This window comes from Phyllostomus discolor, chromosome 4, assembly GCF_004126475.2.
Source record: "Phyllostomus discolor isolate MPI-MPIP mPhyDis1 chromosome 4, mPhyDis1.pri.v3, whole genome shotgun sequence".
NCBI classification, from domain to species: Eukaryota; Metazoa; Chordata; class Mammalia; order Chiroptera; family Phyllostomidae; genus Phyllostomus; species Phyllostomus discolor.
Window position 1 is genome coordinate 68,755,678 of NC_040906.2, and position 20,462 is coordinate 68,776,139.

A 20,462-nucleotide genomic window follows, 5' to 3' on the forward strand; every position below is an offset into this window, starting at 1 on the left:
TACATCTCCTTTCAAGTTAATAAGAAGTTTATGCGCCTAGGATTCAAACCGAAACTTTAGGCTAAGGTATGTACCCGTTCCTTAAGAAATCAAACAACAGGAAAATCTATCATAGCTTATTCTGTGCCATTCAAGAAATTGCCAGACTACTTCATTTTTATTGAAGTATAACCATAACACAGTATTTAGTTCATATATTTATTTTAGACCTTAATGAAGTAGAGCTGACAATTAGAAAATAGCAACTAGACTTGAAGTAAAATGAACTATTTTTTTTAAGTACTTGGCAACTAGTGCAAAAAAGGAAAAACTTGTGTAATTCACAAGGCATAATAAAATTAAAACTAAAAGCGTAACAAAATAATTCAAGAAAGTCAGCTGATCTTGTAAATAAAATTGTCTCACTTCACTAAAATATACCTGAAGCAAGTCTGTCTTCATCAGAAGAGAGAGGTTTATTTTCGGTTCCATTTACATTTTTTTCAGAAATATCAAAAACAGGAATCTCTTCTAATCCACGAGACCTCACCTTGATTATACATTCAGACCAGTAAAAACAAAAACAAAACCAACAAATTCAGTTACTTTTAATAGGACTAATGATAGTACTAACACCGAAATAGAATATGATAGCCCATCAAGTTATTATTAGCTTGTTAGCAAATATTGCTAAGAAACTATGTTCTACTTAGAAGACAAAAAACTACATGTGATTCTTTAAAACATTATGCTCAGTGAAAGGCAGTCATAACATGCCACAGGTTATATGACCCCATTTTTACAAAATGTCTGCAACAGGCAAACCTACAGAGGAAAAGGATGAGTGATTGCCTAGAGGTTGGAAATAAGGATGCTAACAGCTGTAAAGGTTTCTTTCTGGAATGATAAAAATGTTCTAAAATTAGGCCGCAGTGGTGGTTGTGTAACTTTGTAAACATTCTGTAAAAATGAGCACTTAATTGTGTGTTGGGGTGGTGGGGGAGTGAATTTTACAGTATGTGGATGTCTCAATAAAGCAGCTTTTAAAAAATTATTTAATTTTTAGAGACAATTCATAGAGCCCATGGACCACAGAATATATTTCAGAAACTAAATTCTCGATCCATGAGACTGAAAATTAGTAACACAGTTTTTGGGGTTTTAAAAAAGCTAACAGATGTTTTTAAAAACCACAAAGTAATATTAAGTATGGGACTTTCAAGTCTTCAGTAGTTAGCAAACTCCAGACTCAAAAATTCTAATATACAATGATGGTTTTCACCTTTAATAGACCATTTTTTCATTTACTCACAAATTTGTATGTTACTAGATACATAAAAGACCTCTGGTTTCAGGAGTCTGTGAACCCTTCTGAAATGACACACAAAACTCTCTCTCTCTATATATATATACATTTTAATTTTATTTATTTTTAGAGAGGAGAAGGGAGGGAGAAAGGGAGAAACATCAATGTGTGGTTGCCTCTCAGATGGCCCCCACTGGGGACCTGGCCCACAACCCGGGCATGTGTCCTGACTGGGAATCCAACCAGCGACCCTTTGGTTTACAGTTTGGCACTCAATCCACTGAGCCACACCAGCCAGGGCTCCATATATACTTTTTTAAGGGGAAGAATTTTGGCTTTCATCAGAAACTCTAAAAACACGAATGACCCAAAATGTTTCTGTGCAAAAAGGTCACAGAGAGAACAAGTTTTTAAAAAAGTCACAATTGTGTTTGATATCAAAATCAAAACACTATTAATTACAAACCTGCAAGATTTTTGTAAATGTTAAGATTTTAACATCAGGGTTTTAAAAACAGCAGCCATGAAACCAATCACCGACTTTGTATAAATGAATGAGAGAAGGTGACACAACAGAATTCAGAGAGTTGAGAGGTGCACTGCATGAGACTAGTTCGAGATAAAAGGAGCAAGATTTCTCTGTGGAACTATAAAGTGACCTTTTAAGTTACTCTTGACTGTAAGGACAGGGAATAAAAGGGCAGTGCCGTGAAATGGGCCTTTTAAGTATGTAGAGTTTAAGAACAAATTTATGTAACTGTATTGCTAGATCATTTACAGTCACTAGTTAACAACGGGGCACATTCTGAGGAATGTGTCTGACAATTTTGTTGGTGTGATATCATAGCGTATACTCATACTAACCTAGACAGAATAGGCTACTACACAAGCACACTGTATGATTACTCTATTGCTCCTAGGCTACAAGCCTGTAGAGCATGTTCCTGTAGAAAACAGTAAGATTAAACCGAGCATAAGCAAAATGATGCGATCAAGAGATGTAGTCAAGTAACATGGAAGACTGTTTCACAACAAACTATTTTTGGCATAAGTAGAAAGAGTAGTCTAAAATAACAGCAAAGTTTAGTGAACTAAATAGATAAACCAGTAACGTGGTTGTTCATGATCAAGTACTAAGCACTGTACGTAACGGCATGTGCTACATTTTTATATGACTGGCGGTGCAGTGTGTCTGTTCCCACCAACATCATCACAAACAGGTAGTGCATTTGCACCACGATGTCAGTAGGTGACAGGAATTTTTCAGTTCCATTATAATCTTATGGGACATCATTGTATATGCAGTCTACTGTTGACAGCAACACCATTAGGTGGCACAGGGTTGGTTTGTACAAGATTTACAGCTGACATAAAAGGGTTTTTTTTTTGGATGTGAAAGTTTTTACCTGTTGCTCATGATATACTCTGAGAGCCTTTTTTACATTGGACACTTTTGGAGAACGAATAGGAAGTGTTTTTATTTCGGATGCTGTAAGAGTACTCAAATCACCAATTGTTCTTATATTCTTGGCTCTAATGAGTTGTCCCAGTCCTCTTGCCCTGAACAGACAATGAGAAAAAGGTAGAAGGTCATTGTAGTTTTATATTTATTCTATTTGTGAGGGCCTATCTAGTTGAGTTTCCTGGTGTAAGTTCAATCATAAATCAATTTATATAGGCCTACCTAACGTCTTTTAAGGACAAGCATATGTACATTTAATTTAAAACTAAAAATTTTAATCTGATGTATATGCCTAGTTTAAGCAATAGCACTGGAATCAAACTAAACCCAGTGTGTGCCTATTGTTTCACTAACATTATGACTGCTTGACTTCGGTGGATTAACCTTTGTAAAGTTCATCTTATAAAGTGGAAATACTACTACTCTTACAGGGTTTATAGGATTAAATAAGATAATGTATACAAAGAGGTCAGCACAGCACCTGGCAAATAAGCACACAATTTATGTCAGCTGTTATGACAAATACTTCTCTTACTGTTCTATCTGGCCCATCTTCTCACTTGAAATTTTATTTATTTCTAAAATGTGTGTAAAGATGCATGTAAGTCAATCCTAAATATGAGAACCTTGATCATTTTCTTAAATAGGGTGCATTTTTAAGAATAAGCTAAAGCCTAAAGAGCCACTTACCACATGTTTGACGTAATCTGAGGTAAAATGATGTCAACTGGTGCCATACAGTTCACTAAAGCCGGGTAAATACTTTCTGTGGGGCATGGTATGGATTCTTTAGCCATTTCTGTAATCTTAGAATAAATTTCAAATCCATTAAAAAGAGATCACCTTACTTAAACATGAAAAAAAATTGCATGAAAACTAAAGCACTTCTTACTAAACACTTCTTTGAGCTCTTAAATTTAGGGCTACGTGATCCTGGGAACAGAAATCCTTTGCTTGTAGTAGTATTATGCTAGATAGAAGAAAGGAGAGAAAACAAACTCAGAACCCTAGATAACTACAATTTTACAACTTTATTCTCACCACTTAGACTGCAATGATTTAATATTTTCAGAAAATCTAAAATGTAATCAAGTACGTAATCAATTACTTGCTGGGTCATCATTGCCTCTTACCACCCCCTCTTGTCTGCTTATTAAGTAGCAGATGAAAAAACAATATATCCAAACAAGTTTTTTTTAGTTAATTTTAAGACAAATTATGCAACACAATTCTATGCATACATATACAGCTTACCTTAGATTGTGCAGTAGGTGAAGTTTTAACACTTTTTACTGTGGGAGAACTATTTGAAGAATGCGCCCTAACAATAGAACATCGCCTATCAATGTCATCTGCCAATCCTGCTTGATATATTGGATCTGCAAATGAGACACGGCGAACCTAAAAAACACAGGTCATGTTTTTATTTAACAAAACTAAAGCTCTTAAAGAGAACACCATAAATTCTACTATAAGGTACCCCAAAATAAAGTGTAGGCTTAGAACTTTAATTTATTTCACCAGAAACCAACTGCACATAGCTGTAATTCTCCTTAGTAACTGCTTTCACAGATAGTAACACAGGTCATTCCAATAACCTATGTTCTAGAACAACAAAGAGTGAAACGGACAGGAGCAGAAACTTAATGAAAGTGCATGTGACAGCTAAAATAGTATAATCCAATTCTACTAACTTTATGGGCTTAACTATTAACTACAGTGACTATAAAGAACAGGTAAAAAGGTAGACGCAATACTAATTGGCCTCTGGTATATCTTCCTCTCTGTTCTAAACTCTTTGAGGGTACCAAACTCATAGCAACTGGGTGACAATTTTTGTTTCTTAACTCCAGCTTGAAGTCATTTTAATCTCTTCTAACTCTTACAATATGTTCACTCATTCAGCTATTTAACATAAACATATAACAGAGAACTTATATTGTTAAATATGTATATAAATGTTTCCTAGTCTTGATTTTCAAAAAGTCTGCAGATTCTGTATGTCTGCTATAGAAAACTACAATATGTTATACTGTTGCCTAAATAAAAATGAAATATGAGACACTACAAATAAAATATAACTAATTTGTATTAACAATCTAAAACATACCGAAGACCTGGAAATAAATCACTTATACAATCTAGGACAAAGGAGGTAAGGATATATGATGGGGTAAAGACAGATTTTTTTCAATAAACACACACACACACACACACACACACACACACAAATACTGGACCACTTTCTTCACCACATACAAAAATAAACTTAAAATGGATTAAAGACTTAAATGTAAGACCTAAAACTAAAAATTTCTAGAACAAACTACAGGCAGTAAACTCTCTGACATCAGTTTCAGCAATATACTTTTGGTTAAATCTCCTTTGGCAAATGCAACAAAGGCAAAACTAATTAAACAGGACTACATTAAACTAAAAAGTTTCTGCATAGCGAAGACATCCACCAACAAAACAAAAAGACAGCCTATAAAATGGGAGAAGATATTTGCAAATAATATATCTGATAAGGTCTATATACATAATATATAAAGGGATTCACACAGTTTTAATACCAGAAAGATAATCCAATTAAAAATGGGCAGAGGACCTTAATAGACATTTCTCCAGAAGGCATACAGATGGCCAACAGACTTGTAAGACACTCAACATCACTAATTACTAGGAAAATGCCAATCAAAACCACAATGTGGTACCACCTCACACCTGTCAGAATGACTACCATAAAAAAATATGACAAATAACAAGTGTTGGGATAAGGGAGGAGGGGAGAGGGATGTGGAGAAGAGGGAACACTTATAACGTTGTTGGTGGGACTGTAAATTGGTACAGGCACTACGGATAACAGCATGGAGATTCCTCAAAAAATTAAAACAGAGCTGTCATATAACCCAGCGATTCCACCTGAGTATTTCCTGAAGAAAACAAAAACATTTATTGGAAAGATATATGTAGCATGTTTACTGAAGCATTATTTACAATAGCCAACACCTAGCTGTCCATCAATAGATGAATGGGTAAAGATGTGACATATACATAAAATGGAATATTTTTTTTAAAGATTTTATTTATTTATTTTTAGAGAGGGAAGGGAGGGAGGGAGGGAGAGAGAGGGAAAGAGAGGGAAAGAGAGGGGGGCGCGAGGGAGAGGGAGAGAAACATCAGTGTGCGGTTGCTGGGGGTCATGGTCTGCAACCCAGGCATGTATCCTGACTGGGAATAAAATGGAATATTACTCAACAAAAAAATAACGAAATCTTGCCACCTGCAACAACATGAATGGACCTTGAGGGTATTATGCTAAGTCAGACAGAAAGACAAGTATCATCTGATTTCACTTATCTGTGAAATCTAACCCCCCCCCCCCAAAAACCATAAACAGACCCATAGTTACAGAGAACAAACTAATGATTGCCAAAGGAGGGGGGATGAAAAGGAAACACTTTTATTTTAATATGAATAAGGAACAGAATGCCAGGCACTTCATAGAACAGATGAAAAGGGCCAGTGGGCCAAGCTTGGGGAAGGCACAGGGAATAAAGTAAAGTATAATGAAGACATAACTGTCAATGCACTGCATCTTCATAAACTTTTCAAGAATACTATACTATGGCCTACATAATTAAACATAAGATACCTAAAAAAAAAAAAATAGTAAGAGCTGCCAAACCAAACCAAAAGAAACAAAAAACTCAAAAGAGGTGATGTCTTTCCAGGGACTAATCTCTGAATTCTTAGTATAAAAATTTTTGGTATATCCAGGAAGTCTTCACAATATGCCTGCTAAAGGCAAAATTGTATCATTATATCTTTACACATGTTTGTATATATGAACAATTTCCTCTACTGTATGTAAATAGTACAATCAATTTAAGATGGTGGTGTTCATAAATGCAGTACTGGCATCCTCCCATGACCACATCAAAAACGCAACACATTACAGAACCACCCGAAATCTAGCTGAATGGAAGTCCTACAACTAAGAATATAAAGCAGCCACACCAAGACTGGTAGTATTAATTGTTTAGTGAATAAAAAAATAATTATAAATGAAATTATATCCAGAGCTTGAAGGCACAGCCTAAAAGGTTTTTTTTAAATTAGGCAAGGTCTGGAAATAAGAGTTTATATAAACCTCTGAATGTTGAATCAGTATAATCTTCTAGTACACACAAGGGCTAACTAAAAGCTGCTTTATATCACATTCTAAATCTACTTTTCCATATATTATAAAAACCATAAAGAAATAATGAGAAATTCTCATCAATTTTGAAAATGGTAAACAATGTTCATAGTTGTATAAAGGTTTTTAGTGTCCTGAAATAATGGAGTACCTAAGGACTTCAGTCTCCTTTTCTGAACACTTGTCTTTCTACCTGCCCTTTTCCTTAGTCATCATGGTAAATATTCAAAGCAAGTGGTCACAATAGTCTAATATTCTGTCACTCACCAGGTATCACAATATAGCCAAAATATTCTAATTAAACATAGGTCATTAATATTGAGCCTCAAACCCCTACCTTGTGAATAGGCGATGAGATCTCATCTTCTTGAGGTCTTTTCAGTCCTCTCTTTAAAATGCTGCTGGATGGAGAGGCCGAAGGAGACCAGAAACAGCGTGTCTGCATACTGCTAGGACTGTCAGTTGCTGACAAAAGGAAAGGATCAAATTCATTTAATTTTTGAGGAGATGTATTATTGTCTTCTGTTATCAGCCCAGAGATTGCTCTTTCAGATGTCAGTGATTGTGATGTTTCCTTCACTTTCTCTGAAGTATGGTGAACTTCTGATAAAATTTCACCATTATTTTCCACTTTCATTTGACTGTCATCTAATTTTGTTTCTTCAGGTTTATTAAGTACAATGTTTGTTTCAGTGTTATTATAATTAACCTTTCCTTCTTCAGTGCTTGTCTCAAGGGTGTCAGGAACAAAACTGTCAATTTCTATATTCATTCCGTTTGTTTCTGCTTCTACAGGCTTTGATGCTTCTGTAGTCAAGTCCCCGGTCTCCATTTCACTAATATGATCAGTTTTAGCATTCACCTCATCAACCACTCTTCCTTCACAATTTTCCATTTCAGATGAGCCTGTATCCGGTTCACCATTTCCTCCATGTAGTCCCCCAACTGCTATTTGTTCAGAAACCTCGATGTGAGCTCTTACTTTTACAGGTGTGATATTATCAGGATGACCAATGGCTGAATTAAATTCCTCACTCACTGTTTCTTCAGCATTCAGTACTTCAGCTACACCTACTTCAGATTCATCGCTTCTTTTCTTCTTTTCCTCTGTTGCCTCTTCCTTAAAAATACCAGCTTTGGCATTCTTTTGTTCAGAGAAGCTAGCTCCTGATTTATTATCACATTCCACATCTAATTCCACAGCTTCTACTTCTTCTGGACTAAATTCTCCTTTTACTTTACATGCATCTGCTTCAACATTAACAATGTTCTCTGTACTTATGTCCCTTTTCCCAGTAGCCTCTGGCTTTCCTTCTTTGGTCTCCAAAGTAGAACTTTCTGGTGAACTATCTTTGGAATCACCTAAACATGGGTCAACAGTTTTACATTTTTTATTGGATGGCTCTTGGCTTTCAACAGCTACTGCTTTCTCAGAATCCATATCACAAGCTTCTTCTTTAAAATTTATTATTTCAGAAGGAAGAGAGTACTGATTATTTTCTTTCAACTCAATTTCAGGTACAATTAATGAATCATTAACAGTATCGTTCTCCTCCTTGAGACCCAAATGAAAATTCACACTATGATGCTCATCTAAAATTTTAACCTCAGAGTACATATCAACTTTAGAAGTCTCTGATACAGTCAGAGGTGTTTGCACATCTATCTTTTTGGTTTCACTGACCTTTACATTGTAATTTTCTGTATTAGTTAATCCAAGAGGTGACTTTTCTTGAGGTTTTAGTTTTTCTCCACAGCAATCACAACCTTTAGATCTTCTAACCCTCCTACTTCTCTTGTGTCGGCACTCAGGTGCTTGAAAAATTTTTTCAGAAGCCAAAGAAATGTCCGATATCCCTATTTTTGAGCATTCTTCCACACTGTTATTTTCTATGGAATCTCGTTTATATAATCTCTTACTGGCATTTCTAGTCCTTAAATTCAATTCTGCTACAGAAGAATTTGAAAAGGAAAGTTCTGCACATTTGTTCATTTTACTTTTTCCTTCATAACTATTCGACAGATCACAAACTTGAGATAAATCTGAGGGTAGAATAGAATCTTGAAGAACTACAGTATTACTTTCATCTTTTTCACAAATCTGAGATTTTATATTTATGTCCACCTCAGAATTTGCTTTATAATCATGTGTCTGATTTTCAATTTTTACACATTCCTGTTTTTCTGTTTTCTCTTCTTTATCTTCAATGTCAACACTGTCACCATTTTTGTTTTTCCATTTTCCAGATCTCTTCTTTCTAGAACCTTCTTCCTTTGCCTCAGAACTATCAGATTCAGAGTTCTCAATGCTGGAAAGTAAACCCTGGGATGCTCTTCTTGTTTGATAACGTGTTCGTCCCCGTACTGGTTTCTCAAAGGACTTATCTGTAATGTCCTGGGCAGTATCTCCCTCAGATTTAATATTCTCAGGGTCTGGTTTTCTTCTATTTTTGTCAATTTCAATATTACTGCTAGTTTCCCCAAAAGTCTTCTGATGTAAAGTATCTTTCTCAGTTAAACTTTCCTGTACATTTTGTTCAGGAGTCACTTTTGGCTTAGGTAACACATCATCTTTTACATGTAATGGACTCTTCTGAGGAGTCTTTTCTGAGGAAAAGACTGAGGGCTCTGAGGAATCCTTACGTTTTTCCTTTTTTTGGTGATTATTTTCCTTATCTTGGCTATCACTGGTAGCCTCTGATATATCTGAACGTCGCCTTAAAGATCGTCTGAGGGTTTTCTGATTTGGAGTTATCTGAACATGACTATCTTCATTTACCATTTGATCCAACGGTATTATGGCTGGGGGTGTATTTTCTTTGGATTCCAAATTACTTCCTAAGGTTTTCTCCTCTACAGTATTGTTTTCTGATAAAGCATTTTCTATTGTTTGTTTAGGCATTGCATCTTCACGTTCCACTACAGGTTCAGAGAGAGAAGTCTGATTATCTAACACACATTCTGTTTGATTAAGCAAACCAGCTGTGTTACTACTTTCTAAGGTTACCAAGCCTTCAACTGGTTCCTGAGTATTTTTCTCCTGATCAGATCTCATTAACAGCTTAGATCTTTTATTCCCTGTTTGTTCAGCTTTACTGGACCTTAGGCCTGTTCGCTTATTCCCATGCACTGCCTTTTCAGAGTCAGATCTTGAAAGAGCCACTTCTCTTTTCTTTGCTTTTAGTGGAATGTCTGTTTTAGTCATGCTTTCTTGGTTATTTTTCACTATAACAGCTGATGACATATTATTCAAGGGGGACAGACTAAAAGGTCTGTTTTCTGAACCATCAAACTTTTCCAAAGTAATGAAGTTTTGCCTTCGACTTGCAGGCTGTGGCAGTGTTCCAGGAATGGTAGCCTTAGAAACTGAGCTACTGCTGGCACCAGAAGTGTTTTCTGCACTACATGCACATTCAGTTGACATTTTCTTTGATGAAATTAAAGCCTTTTTCCTGGCATCATCATTATTGTTCAGTATTCCTAGACTGGTTTTTTCAACAGAACCACACTCATTATTTGAAAGGGAAGTCTTTTCAAGATGTTCTTCCATACCACAGTTTTCTGTAACATCTTGAGTAATGGGAATGTCACTCTTCATTTCTTCCTCCTGCACAGAAATGTACATATATAAAGATTAACCTGCAAACAAGTCTGACTTACTGGGAAAATTTTAGTGGGAAACCTCAGTAATTTAAAATGCAACCATGTACTTTCAAAATTTTGCAAATATTCCAAAGGTGGTGGTAGATGCCCATTAATTTGCTTCTAACTGTAAGTATTCAATAAAGCCAAATACATCTAAAAACCACCCCCACCCAACCAATGACTATAATTCTGCTAAAATCTGCTAATGGGAGTTAAGAGATTAAACAGCAAATCTTAAAATGAAAATGAGATGCCATAATGGAAAAAGAGTTATTTGAAAAACTCTGAAATATGAAATACCAAATATACCTTAAATATCATCTTGGAATCTTCCTTTGATTTTTCAGGTAAACCAGGAATTTCCCTGAAATAAATATGAATTAGAATAGTTTTTAAAAACTTAAAAAAAAAAAAAAAAAGTTACTTCAGTGGCTTCCATACTTACATAGGCTCTTCCTGACTATACTGAGAAAATAATGCATCTTGTGAAACATCCAAATTATTATACATGGCAGGAATATCACACCTGGAAAAGATAAAAATTTGCTATTCTTACAATTAAAAATTAAAACCACAATTCTATATCTAGTTCTCTTTCAAGAACAAAATGAAATTAAGGCTTAGATGCTCATTTTCCATGAAACTATCTACATCACCTTCCGTTCCCACATTACCTCAATAAAAGAATTCAGTTTAGAAACATTAGGTGCATTACTAAGAAGACTTTATACATAATGAAATGTAATTATGAATAGTATATCTTCTCAGCATTAAAATATAGTATAGTAAACACAGTATCGTAGTTCTAAAGACTAAGTTATAGTCTGCAGCAGGAAATCCAAATGTAATTACAAAATACCCAATTCAAAATAACAGGACTACAAACCTCTTTGTTTTGAGTACTTCTTTCTGATGTTCAGTTAGTATTCTTTCCTTTGCTTCATTTCCTTCTGGAGGTATAAACACAAATTCAATAGACTTTTCTTCTTCCAAAGGCATTTCACTCTTTGTTTTGGGGGATGAAGATTCTAGTTTCAACTGCACATGTTAAAAAAGTAAATGTACATTTGAGTTGCCAAATTATTTTCCAATACTTCAATAAATCTCTCTTCCAAGATTTTGTAAGATTTTTGATAGCGAGAAGGAAGTTTTAAGTTTAAATCCATACTATAATTCCTGATTAAACACAATTAGTGCACTATCCCTTCCCTTCATTTTCTCTAATACTCAGAAAATAAAAATTATTACACCAGTTTAAAAAGTAGCCAAGTGTGTGCTTACCAACAAAGCATGGGCAAATGTTTTTCAGGCTAACACACAGAAATCAAGATGTTTGGCAGGAAAACAGTGTATCTGTGGCTCTCAAGGTAAACCATGAAATAGTCAAGTTTCACTTGCCAAAATAATATGCCCTACATTGGTAATATAATGTTATTTTTACACATTTTCAGCATGACTATTGTTTCCATTCTACTTCACCATTGCTATAAGACTACATTGGAATTTTCTTCAAAAATAACTTTCCCTTTTCCAGGACCATGACCCTCAAGATTCCAGAATATCCTTTATTAAGAGGTCATGGAAAAGAGAATTACTGTCCAAAAATTGGTTAAATGGAAGCTAGCAAGATATTTAGTTTTAGATTTGAGGTTAAAATAGATTTCTTGCCTAGGCATTTTGCTCCTAGTCAAAAGCATAAGTTCTAAAAATATTTTCCCTCTTATACTAACTATGTTATAGCTATTCCTATCTAGTTCAATTCCATCTCAATGAGGCTGATACTTACTGGATGCTAAGTATTATGCAGACCTAATTTTACAAAGAAGAAATCACCTCCCAAAGCTTCTAGATTATCATGCCATCCTAATATAGTCTTTCTGGACTAAATTCATATTCTCCTGCAATCTCATCTTTTCTTAGTCTTTAATAGCATTTTCTTCCAATTAGAAGTTGTGTGTTTTCAAGCTATCACATACTTTAAAAGTTCTATGAAATAAACTCTGGAAAAACATACGTTGGCTGGTGATTTCATCTTTTCTTTTGTACCCTTTGGTTGTGTCAGAAAAACATCTCTTTTTCCACTTGACTTTCTTTCCATGCCACTTATCTTCATATTTAATTGTGAATTTTCTGTCTGTTTGATAACAAAAAACAACAACAAAAAAACAAAACACCACATTTTGTTAAGTACAACTGTTTTATTTCTCATTTTCATGTTTTAAAAATTCCATTGTGATAAATACTCATTTCAAATTTCTTTTGAAATTATTCAACCCTAGTAAAATCATGTCAAAGAAAAGAAAGGCACTAATTCACTAACAGCACACAGGTTTGGTATCCCCTTCATATACTGTAGCTGTGTTTCAGCACTTAATTTTTATGAATTCTGAAAATAAGATACATCACATAAATACTATAAAAATAAATCAAATTACCAGACTCTAATACTCCTCTCTTACTGCTAGAAATAGTTCTAGAAAAAAAATTAAAGCTATAAAACTTTAAACATTCAACAATAAAGCATGCATGATAGAAAAGATCAACCATGATGTTCTTCCCAACAGACTATGTAGGTTTCTCAGGCCCAGTTACAATAAGCAAATCTCAAGTCTCAATAACCATTTTTAATTTTAGCCAAAAACCAAAACTAAATAGCGTACTCAGCTAGCTATACCACTTTTTTTCCTTTACAGGTTCTAAACAAAAAACAACTAGACTACACTTACTGAAGAAAAAAGGTGTCTCAGGATGTTCTACCTCACATGGTACACGGTATCCATGCTTTCATTCCTTAATCTTCATATAGTAACCAAGTATTCATTAGCCAAACTACCTTTGGTCCAAATAGATAATAGCAAAGAGGTATTTTTCTGACAGAAGAAATGATTCAATGGAAAGAAATGGGAAAATAAAGGGTAGCTCTTGCTTAGATGTGGACACGCTAGTTATTACTCCTAATTCATCTACAGCAATATTTAACCATGTATTTTAATAATTACAACCTTTTCAAAACAGTATGCATGAGATGTCATAGTTCAAGAGATCATTAATGAACAACCACCAGAGATTATTTACACAGGGACCTATGGTGACATTTACTGCCCTGAATTAATTGTAGTCTCTCAAGCCAGCCAACTGAGTTTATGGAAAAAATCCTGTATTATAAAGCATCTATATTCTGGTTGTACTTGCTTACCACTTCAACCAGACAGTCTATCAAGTTTTTATCCTTTTAAAAATTACAGTGAGGATTTTAATGGTAGGCTGTGATGCATGCTCACACGAGGGAAATCATGATGCATACTGAAGGACTACCAGTCAAGATGGTAGTGTAGATAAACATGGCTCACCTTTTCGCACAACCACATCAAAATTACAACTAAACTATAGAACAAGCATCATTCAGAACCATCAGAGACTGAAGTGAAAGGAAGCCCTATAACTACAAAATTAAAGAAGAAAACCACACTGAGATGGGCAGGAGGGACAGAGATACAGCATGTACTGGTCCCATACCCACCTGGGGCAGAGAAAAATCAAGATGGTTATCTCAGGAATGAGGGGTCCCAGCCCCACATCAGAGCCTGTAGCCCAGGAAGGTAAGTATCCATAACTTCTGGCTATAAAAACCATCAGGAATTGAGGCTGTGTAAGACAGAAACTGTTGGAACCCCAGACAGTTCCTCTTCAAGAACCCATACAGAGACTTACTCCAATTCATGCCATCTGAGTTCCTGTGCCAGGGTAGCAGTTTCAAAGGCATCAGAACTATATAGGAAGTAAGTGAATTGTCCAGCATCATGGCAAGACCTGGGGGGCATCTTTCTCCCAGACAAAAAGTGTTGGCAGAGGCCATTGTTCCTTTTCTGAGCCCTCCCCCAAGAGAGCCTCAGAACCAACAGTGTACACCTTATCTGAGACTCTATCAACCTGGCTTACACTGTTTGCCCCACCCTGATGATTACCTGAGGCTCTGCCCCAACCAACTTTTTTAGGCCTACCCAACCGGCTTGTCCTGGACCATGCTTCAAATTTTCCTAAATTCCCTCAAACAAGCAGCATGTGACTTCAGCAAGCCCCCTACCTCCTCTGGCTGAGTCACCCCAGGCCCAGCACTACTAGCAGCTGACCCTGGTACACAGCTTGGCCTCTCCTGGACAACTCCAAGCCCAGAAGAAGTAGCTGCCATATGCCGATTGCTTTCTGGCTTATGCTGTGTGACCCTACACAGAACAGAGGCAATGGCTGACCTTGGACATGCTAAGAGCAATCTAGGCTCAACTAGGGTGTATACAGCCTACACAGTAGAGGCACCTTGAATACCCAGCTTGGGTAACAGGGGAGGCTGTGCCACTGGACCCTATTGGACACCTACTACATCAGGCATGCTATCAAGTCTGGAGACATAGCAGCTTTACCTAATACATGGAAATAACACAGGAAGGCTGCAAAAATAAGACAAAGAAACATGGCCCAAATGAAGGAACAGAACAAAACTCCCAAAAAAGAACTAAATAAAATGGAGACAAACAACCTACTAGATGTCGAGTTTACAACACTGGTTACAAGGATGCTCAAGGAACTTAGTGAGGACCTAACCAGCATGAAAGAGATCCAGTCAGAAACAATACATTAATTGACATAAAGAGCAATTTATAGGGAATCATGCCCTGGTTGGTATGCCTCTGTGGACTGGGTGCCAGCCTGTGAACCAGAAGGTTCCTGGTTTGATGCCCAGTCAGGGCACATGTCTGGGTTGTGGGCCAGGTCCATTTTTGGGGACATGCGAGAGGCAACCAACAGTTGTTTCTATTGCTCATTGATGTTTCTCTCCCTCTTTAGAAATAAATATAACTTTAAGAAAAATACAACAATTTTCAAGGAATTAACAATAGAGTAGCTAGAGCTGAGAATCAAATCAGCAATATGGGACATAAGGAAGCAAAAAACTACCAGAACAATCAGAGTGGCAAGAAAAAAAATTTTAAAAATGAGGATAATGTAAGGATACTTTGGGACAACTTCAAACATACCACATTTGCATCACTGGAGTGCTGGAAGAGAAAGAGCAAGAAATTAGAAACCTATTTGAAAAAATGACAGGAAACTTCTCTAACTTGGTGAAAGAAATAGATATACAAGTCCAGGAAGTACAGAGTCCCAAACAAAATGAACCCAAAGAGGCCCACACCAAGAAACAACGTAATTAAACTGCCAAAGGTTAAATACAAAGAGAATCTTAAATGCAGCAAGAGAAAAGCTGTTTGTTACCTACAAGGGAGCTCCCATACAACTGTCAGCTGATTTCTTAAAACAAACAAACAAAAACTTCATACATGAGAAAGGACTGGCAAGAAATATTTGAAGTGATGAAAAGCAAAGACCTACAACCTAGATTACTCTACCAGCAAAGCTATCATTTAGGACAGACAGATAAAGAGCTTCCCAGACAAGAAAAAGCTAAAAGAGTTCATTACCACCAAACCAGTATTATATGAAATACTAAAGGGTCTTATTTAAGAAGATAACAAATATGAACAATAAAGTGGCAATAGATTTTATCAAAACAAAATAAACAAACAAGTAAAACAAATACAGAACAATAGAGAGTTTTGATTGTTTCCACATGGGAGAGGGACCAGGAGATGGATGAAAAAGGTGAAGTGATTAATAAGCACAAACTGGCAGTTACAGAATAGTCATGACATGTGAAGTATAGAACAGGGAATGGAGTAGCCAAAGACCACATAGATATGACCCAGGGACATGGACAATGGTAGGGGGGCTGCCAGAGGGAGTATGGAGACTTGGTGTAGAGGTACAAAGTTGGAAAAACTAGGACAAATGTAGTAGCATAAACAATGAAGTATAATTTTAAAAAATTACATTGAAACCCAATAAACAGACTAATCAAACATCATTCAAAACTACAATAAATAAATAAATACACCATCCAAACTTACTGCATCTGAATACGGTCCACTGGATTCCTCCAAAATGTCAACATTTTCCAAACCAGGCAACAGAAGCAAATTTTTTTGTTTGGCTTCTTTTAGTACTGGTCTTTAAAACAAAACAAAACAAAATACAACATAAACATACACATCTTGAGTCAAGTACAGCTGAGTCTTCATTATGTTAACAAGAACACTTTGATTATAACTTTAAAGTGGCAAATTACATCCAGCGTAAAGACTATTTCTTACTCTACACATACAAAACTGGGAGAAATTACTGGCAGTATTTAAAATTTTTGCTAAAATACTTTAGATTCCAAATTTTCTCTTTAAAAAACTCAAATTTTCCAAATTTTTATTGTGGAAAATTTCAAACAAATGTAGACTATTACACTAGATACCCGTGTGCACAGATTTAACAGTCACCAATTTCTTGCCCTTTGTGTTTCTCTTATAAGGTAATTTCATATTGGTTTGTGTGTTCCTAAAACCAACAGGTTATGACTCTAAAAACCAAACAAACAATCAAGTCATGTTTAATAATTACCACGTACTTTACATAACAGTATGTTGATTAAGGAATCTCCTGTAGTAATTCCTCATAAAAAAGTTATGTTTAAACCCAAAAATTACACTATCACAATACAGTAACTAAATAAAAGAGTTTTGTGATTAGCATACTTTAACTCTTCAGGATAAATCAACATTGTCACTTTAGCAAATGTGGCATTCCAGAACTGAGCACTCTGTTTTCGAATCTGTTTATTCTTGTGCAAAAACATTATGCATAATAATGGGGAGATCTGTTCAAGTAGTTCACTGTCATAAGTTCCAGTGTAGCTGAAGTGTAGACAAGTAATCATTTCTCCTAGTAGCTTTTCTAACTAGGAAAAAGGAAAAGTTTATTAGGGCAACACTTGGAAATGTTAAAACAAAACCCCCATAAAGCATACTAAATTTAAAAACTCACAGATCATGTGACTATTTCAATTTTTAAAATTCAAATGGCTTTTAAAAAACTCCCATCCATCACCTTAAATATACACTACTCATTATATGCTGATAAGTTATCATTTGAGTTAACTTGGAATAATGTCATAACAAAAATTAGGTTTTCCTATCAATTACAATAGATTAATAGTGTATACAGTTATAAATGTAAACCATTGAAACCAATTACCTACACATAAAGAGACGAGACAGGAGTGGATGACTTATATGAATGTAAAGCAACATTATTAAATCCTTCTTTAAAAAAACTATCCTTTGAAAAAAGTAAAAACTTTGCTGTGAACCAGACTAAGAAAAAGTGTTTGAGAGGCGATAGCTCAGTGCTTCTCAAACTATGGGCCTTGAACCAGTAGCATCAGTATCATCTGGGAATTTGCAATACAAATTCTCAGGCACCAAGAAACTCCAAGGCTAAAGCCTAGAGTTTGTGTTTTAACAAGACTTCCAACGTAATTCTGGAGCAGGTGCAAGTTTGAAGGCCACTAGGATGGATAAAGCATATGGATTTTAGAACTGGGAAAGAAGTCCAGAGAGCCTGAATTAATTCTGGCAGGCCCAGGTTCTTCATTTGCAAACCCTATGAAAGGAGCATATTTTAAACAAACAAAGCAAACTATCCTTTGATTATTCCTATGTCATGTTATTAATTGTGCAATAAAATTGAAGTATAAAAACAATCCCTTTTAAAATAAGCAGGATTATATTTAAGGAAGACAATTATTTAAACCCTAACACTGGTCTCACCATAAAAGCAAGTTTATGGCTAATTGTCGATTTTTACCTTATTGTTCATACAACTATACACTTTAGGAACTTCACCAAGCCTGTGAAGAAAGAAAACATGCAACATCATTTATATTATAGAAGGCTAAACCTAAAAGTATCAAAATGCAGACATAAAAATGAGACATGCCTGTACACTGATTTAAAAAGGTGCCCAAAGACCTTAAAGAAACATCAAACTGGCAAACATTAAGTATGATACAGGCCTACGTTTTAAAAATGAATCACATAAAACATCTGGAATAAACTCTCGAAGTATTAATACCAGTTACTTGTTTTCTGTACCTTTAAATCAAAAAAGAATAAATTATTTCTGATGAAGCTTAAGAACTGTAAGAAAAGATTCCCCCAAAGTTAATAGATCTGAGGTTCTATTTTGTACTTTATAATTTCTTAAAACTTTCTGAGTTTTATAAACTACAAGTTGTAGTATGATTTAACCACAGAAGTTTGCTATAAAGAACACTGATAAATCATTAGAACTGCTTTCAAGTGTTACTTACAATTTTTCCATTTTTAGGCATTACTTGTTTTAATTAAATGTAAATTAATACAAACTTTGGGAATTAATTCAGAAACTTAAACGTGGTTATCTCTTTGAACCAATTTCACTTGTACAACCTTGTTCTACTTGGCAAATGTTTTATGTACAAATATGTTCAACTGTAATGTTGTTAGTTAAGAAAAAGGCTAGAAAAAACCATGTATGTCCACCAACAGGTACATGGGTGTCATAAAACCCTATGCAGCAGACATTAAAAAGAATGAGATTCTGAGGTGTATGGTGCATGCAAGATGCATAAAAATACACTGAGTACACACCATATACTTAACTGCCAGTAGAATGTCAAATATGCCTTCAGATTCATCATACATTTAATAGGTATGCTTGTTTGTATTAACAAATCTAAAAAGCTGTGCACTAAATTGAAAAGCGGTTAGACTAGCATGTAAAATAAAAGTAACACTAATTCCTACCTTGTATCTATGTGTGATTTGAACTATTTTAAAGGAATGGTTTAATATATTATCTTCTCCACAAAAGCACAAATAATTACTATCTGTAAGCTCACAGGGAAACAAGTTTGCTACTTAGATCTGAACGATACACATATACTTCAAAGCCATTAAGCCAAAATACTTACTTTGAGTTTTTGTAAAATAATACCAGAGGTCTTGTTAAAGTTGCAAATATTTTTCGAATCATGGAAGGCAAAGAAATATGTCCAAGTACATTGGAAAGAATGCTGGTGATTGAGTTGCCGACAGCGAGGAGAGTATCAGAATGTACTTCCTTGAGGCTCAGAGTGTGAAAAGAATAGATGACTCTCACAATAAGTTTAATTAAAGAAGCCAATTTTCCCAGAGGCTCCTTCTTCTTTTTGGACCAATCCGAAGGTCTCTTCAGTGCTAAGATAAAATTGAATTTATTAAAAACTGAAGCACTTTGGAAAGCGTCACTGTCCCTCTTTATATTGAACATTTAAAAGACATATACCTAATATAGTTGCTTCTGTAGTAATACCCACAAATCTTTAAATTATATACATACCATTAATGGATAAATATCACTACAACATTACCTTTAAAACAAAATTAGAGATAAAAGGAAACTGGGCAGGTCTACAATAAGAATTCTAGAAAAAGGAATCTTTTTTTCTCTAAGAAATTACAAAATGTATTTCAAATTTTAATTTTTAGTCTCAGAATTTCAACAACTAATTTTTAAGAAACTATTAAATTATATGATAGGTTCCAAAATTAAATTTGAAAAGCCATCTTAAAAAAACAAGAAAAAATCTTTCCTTAGAAAATGTTGCTTCCTGGCTTACCTATAAAGTACACATTGAACCCAGCAAGTAACACTGAACAAGTTAGAGATCCAAATTCTCAAAAGAATAATAATAATAATAAAAAGGCCTAGATTTAAAGAAAAATATGATGTTATCTTTTAAGCACCATCCAGGTTTCCTTCATACCCTTCTGAGACTACATCTCTCTTAACGTACCTAACTACAGAGATAAATCCATATTTGCCTTGTGAAGAAAATCATACCCATTCTAAAATTACCTTTGTTTCCCCTCAAAGAATACATTTTTTTAAAGGTAAGATATGTC

General features: G+C 35.0%; 1 protein-coding gene across 9 annotated transcripts in view; it reads right to left on the minus strand.

Annotated features, from left to right (window-relative positions):
• The window catches only part of RIF1 (replication timing regulatory factor 1), a 68,311-nt gene that overhangs the window by 6,142 nt on the left and 41,707 nt on the right, over positions 1-20,462 (minus strand). For 6 of the 9 annotated variants that reach the window (XM_036023510.1, XM_028508685.2, XM_036023511.1 and 3 more), the window contains 14 exons: positions 19,490-19,754; positions 18,343-18,385; positions 17,232-17,434; positions 16,557-16,656; positions 12,608-12,727; positions 11,480-11,631; positions 11,039-11,119; positions 10,903-10,957; positions 7,286-10,555; positions 4,002-4,148; positions 3,640-3,717; positions 3,438-3,553; positions 2,692-2,845; positions 421-529 (listed from right to left, as the gene is read on the minus strand). In XM_036023510.1, coding sequence (XP_035879403.1) covers positions 421-529; positions 2,692-2,845; positions 3,438-3,553; positions 3,640-3,717; positions 4,002-4,148; positions 7,286-10,555; positions 10,903-10,957; positions 11,039-11,119; positions 11,480-11,631; positions 12,608-12,727; positions 16,557-16,656; positions 17,232-17,434; positions 18,343-18,385; positions 19,490-19,754 — 4,893 coding nt within the window. The remainder of the gene's footprint in view (positions 1-420; positions 530-2,691; positions 2,846-3,437; positions 3,554-3,639; positions 3,718-4,001; positions 4,149-7,285; positions 10,556-10,902; positions 10,958-11,038; positions 11,120-11,479; positions 11,632-12,607; positions 12,728-16,556; positions 16,657-17,231; positions 17,435-18,342; positions 18,386-19,489; positions 19,755-20,462) is intronic. The other 3 variants (XM_028508686.2, XM_036023513.1, XM_036023514.1) reach the window with 2 other exon arrangements.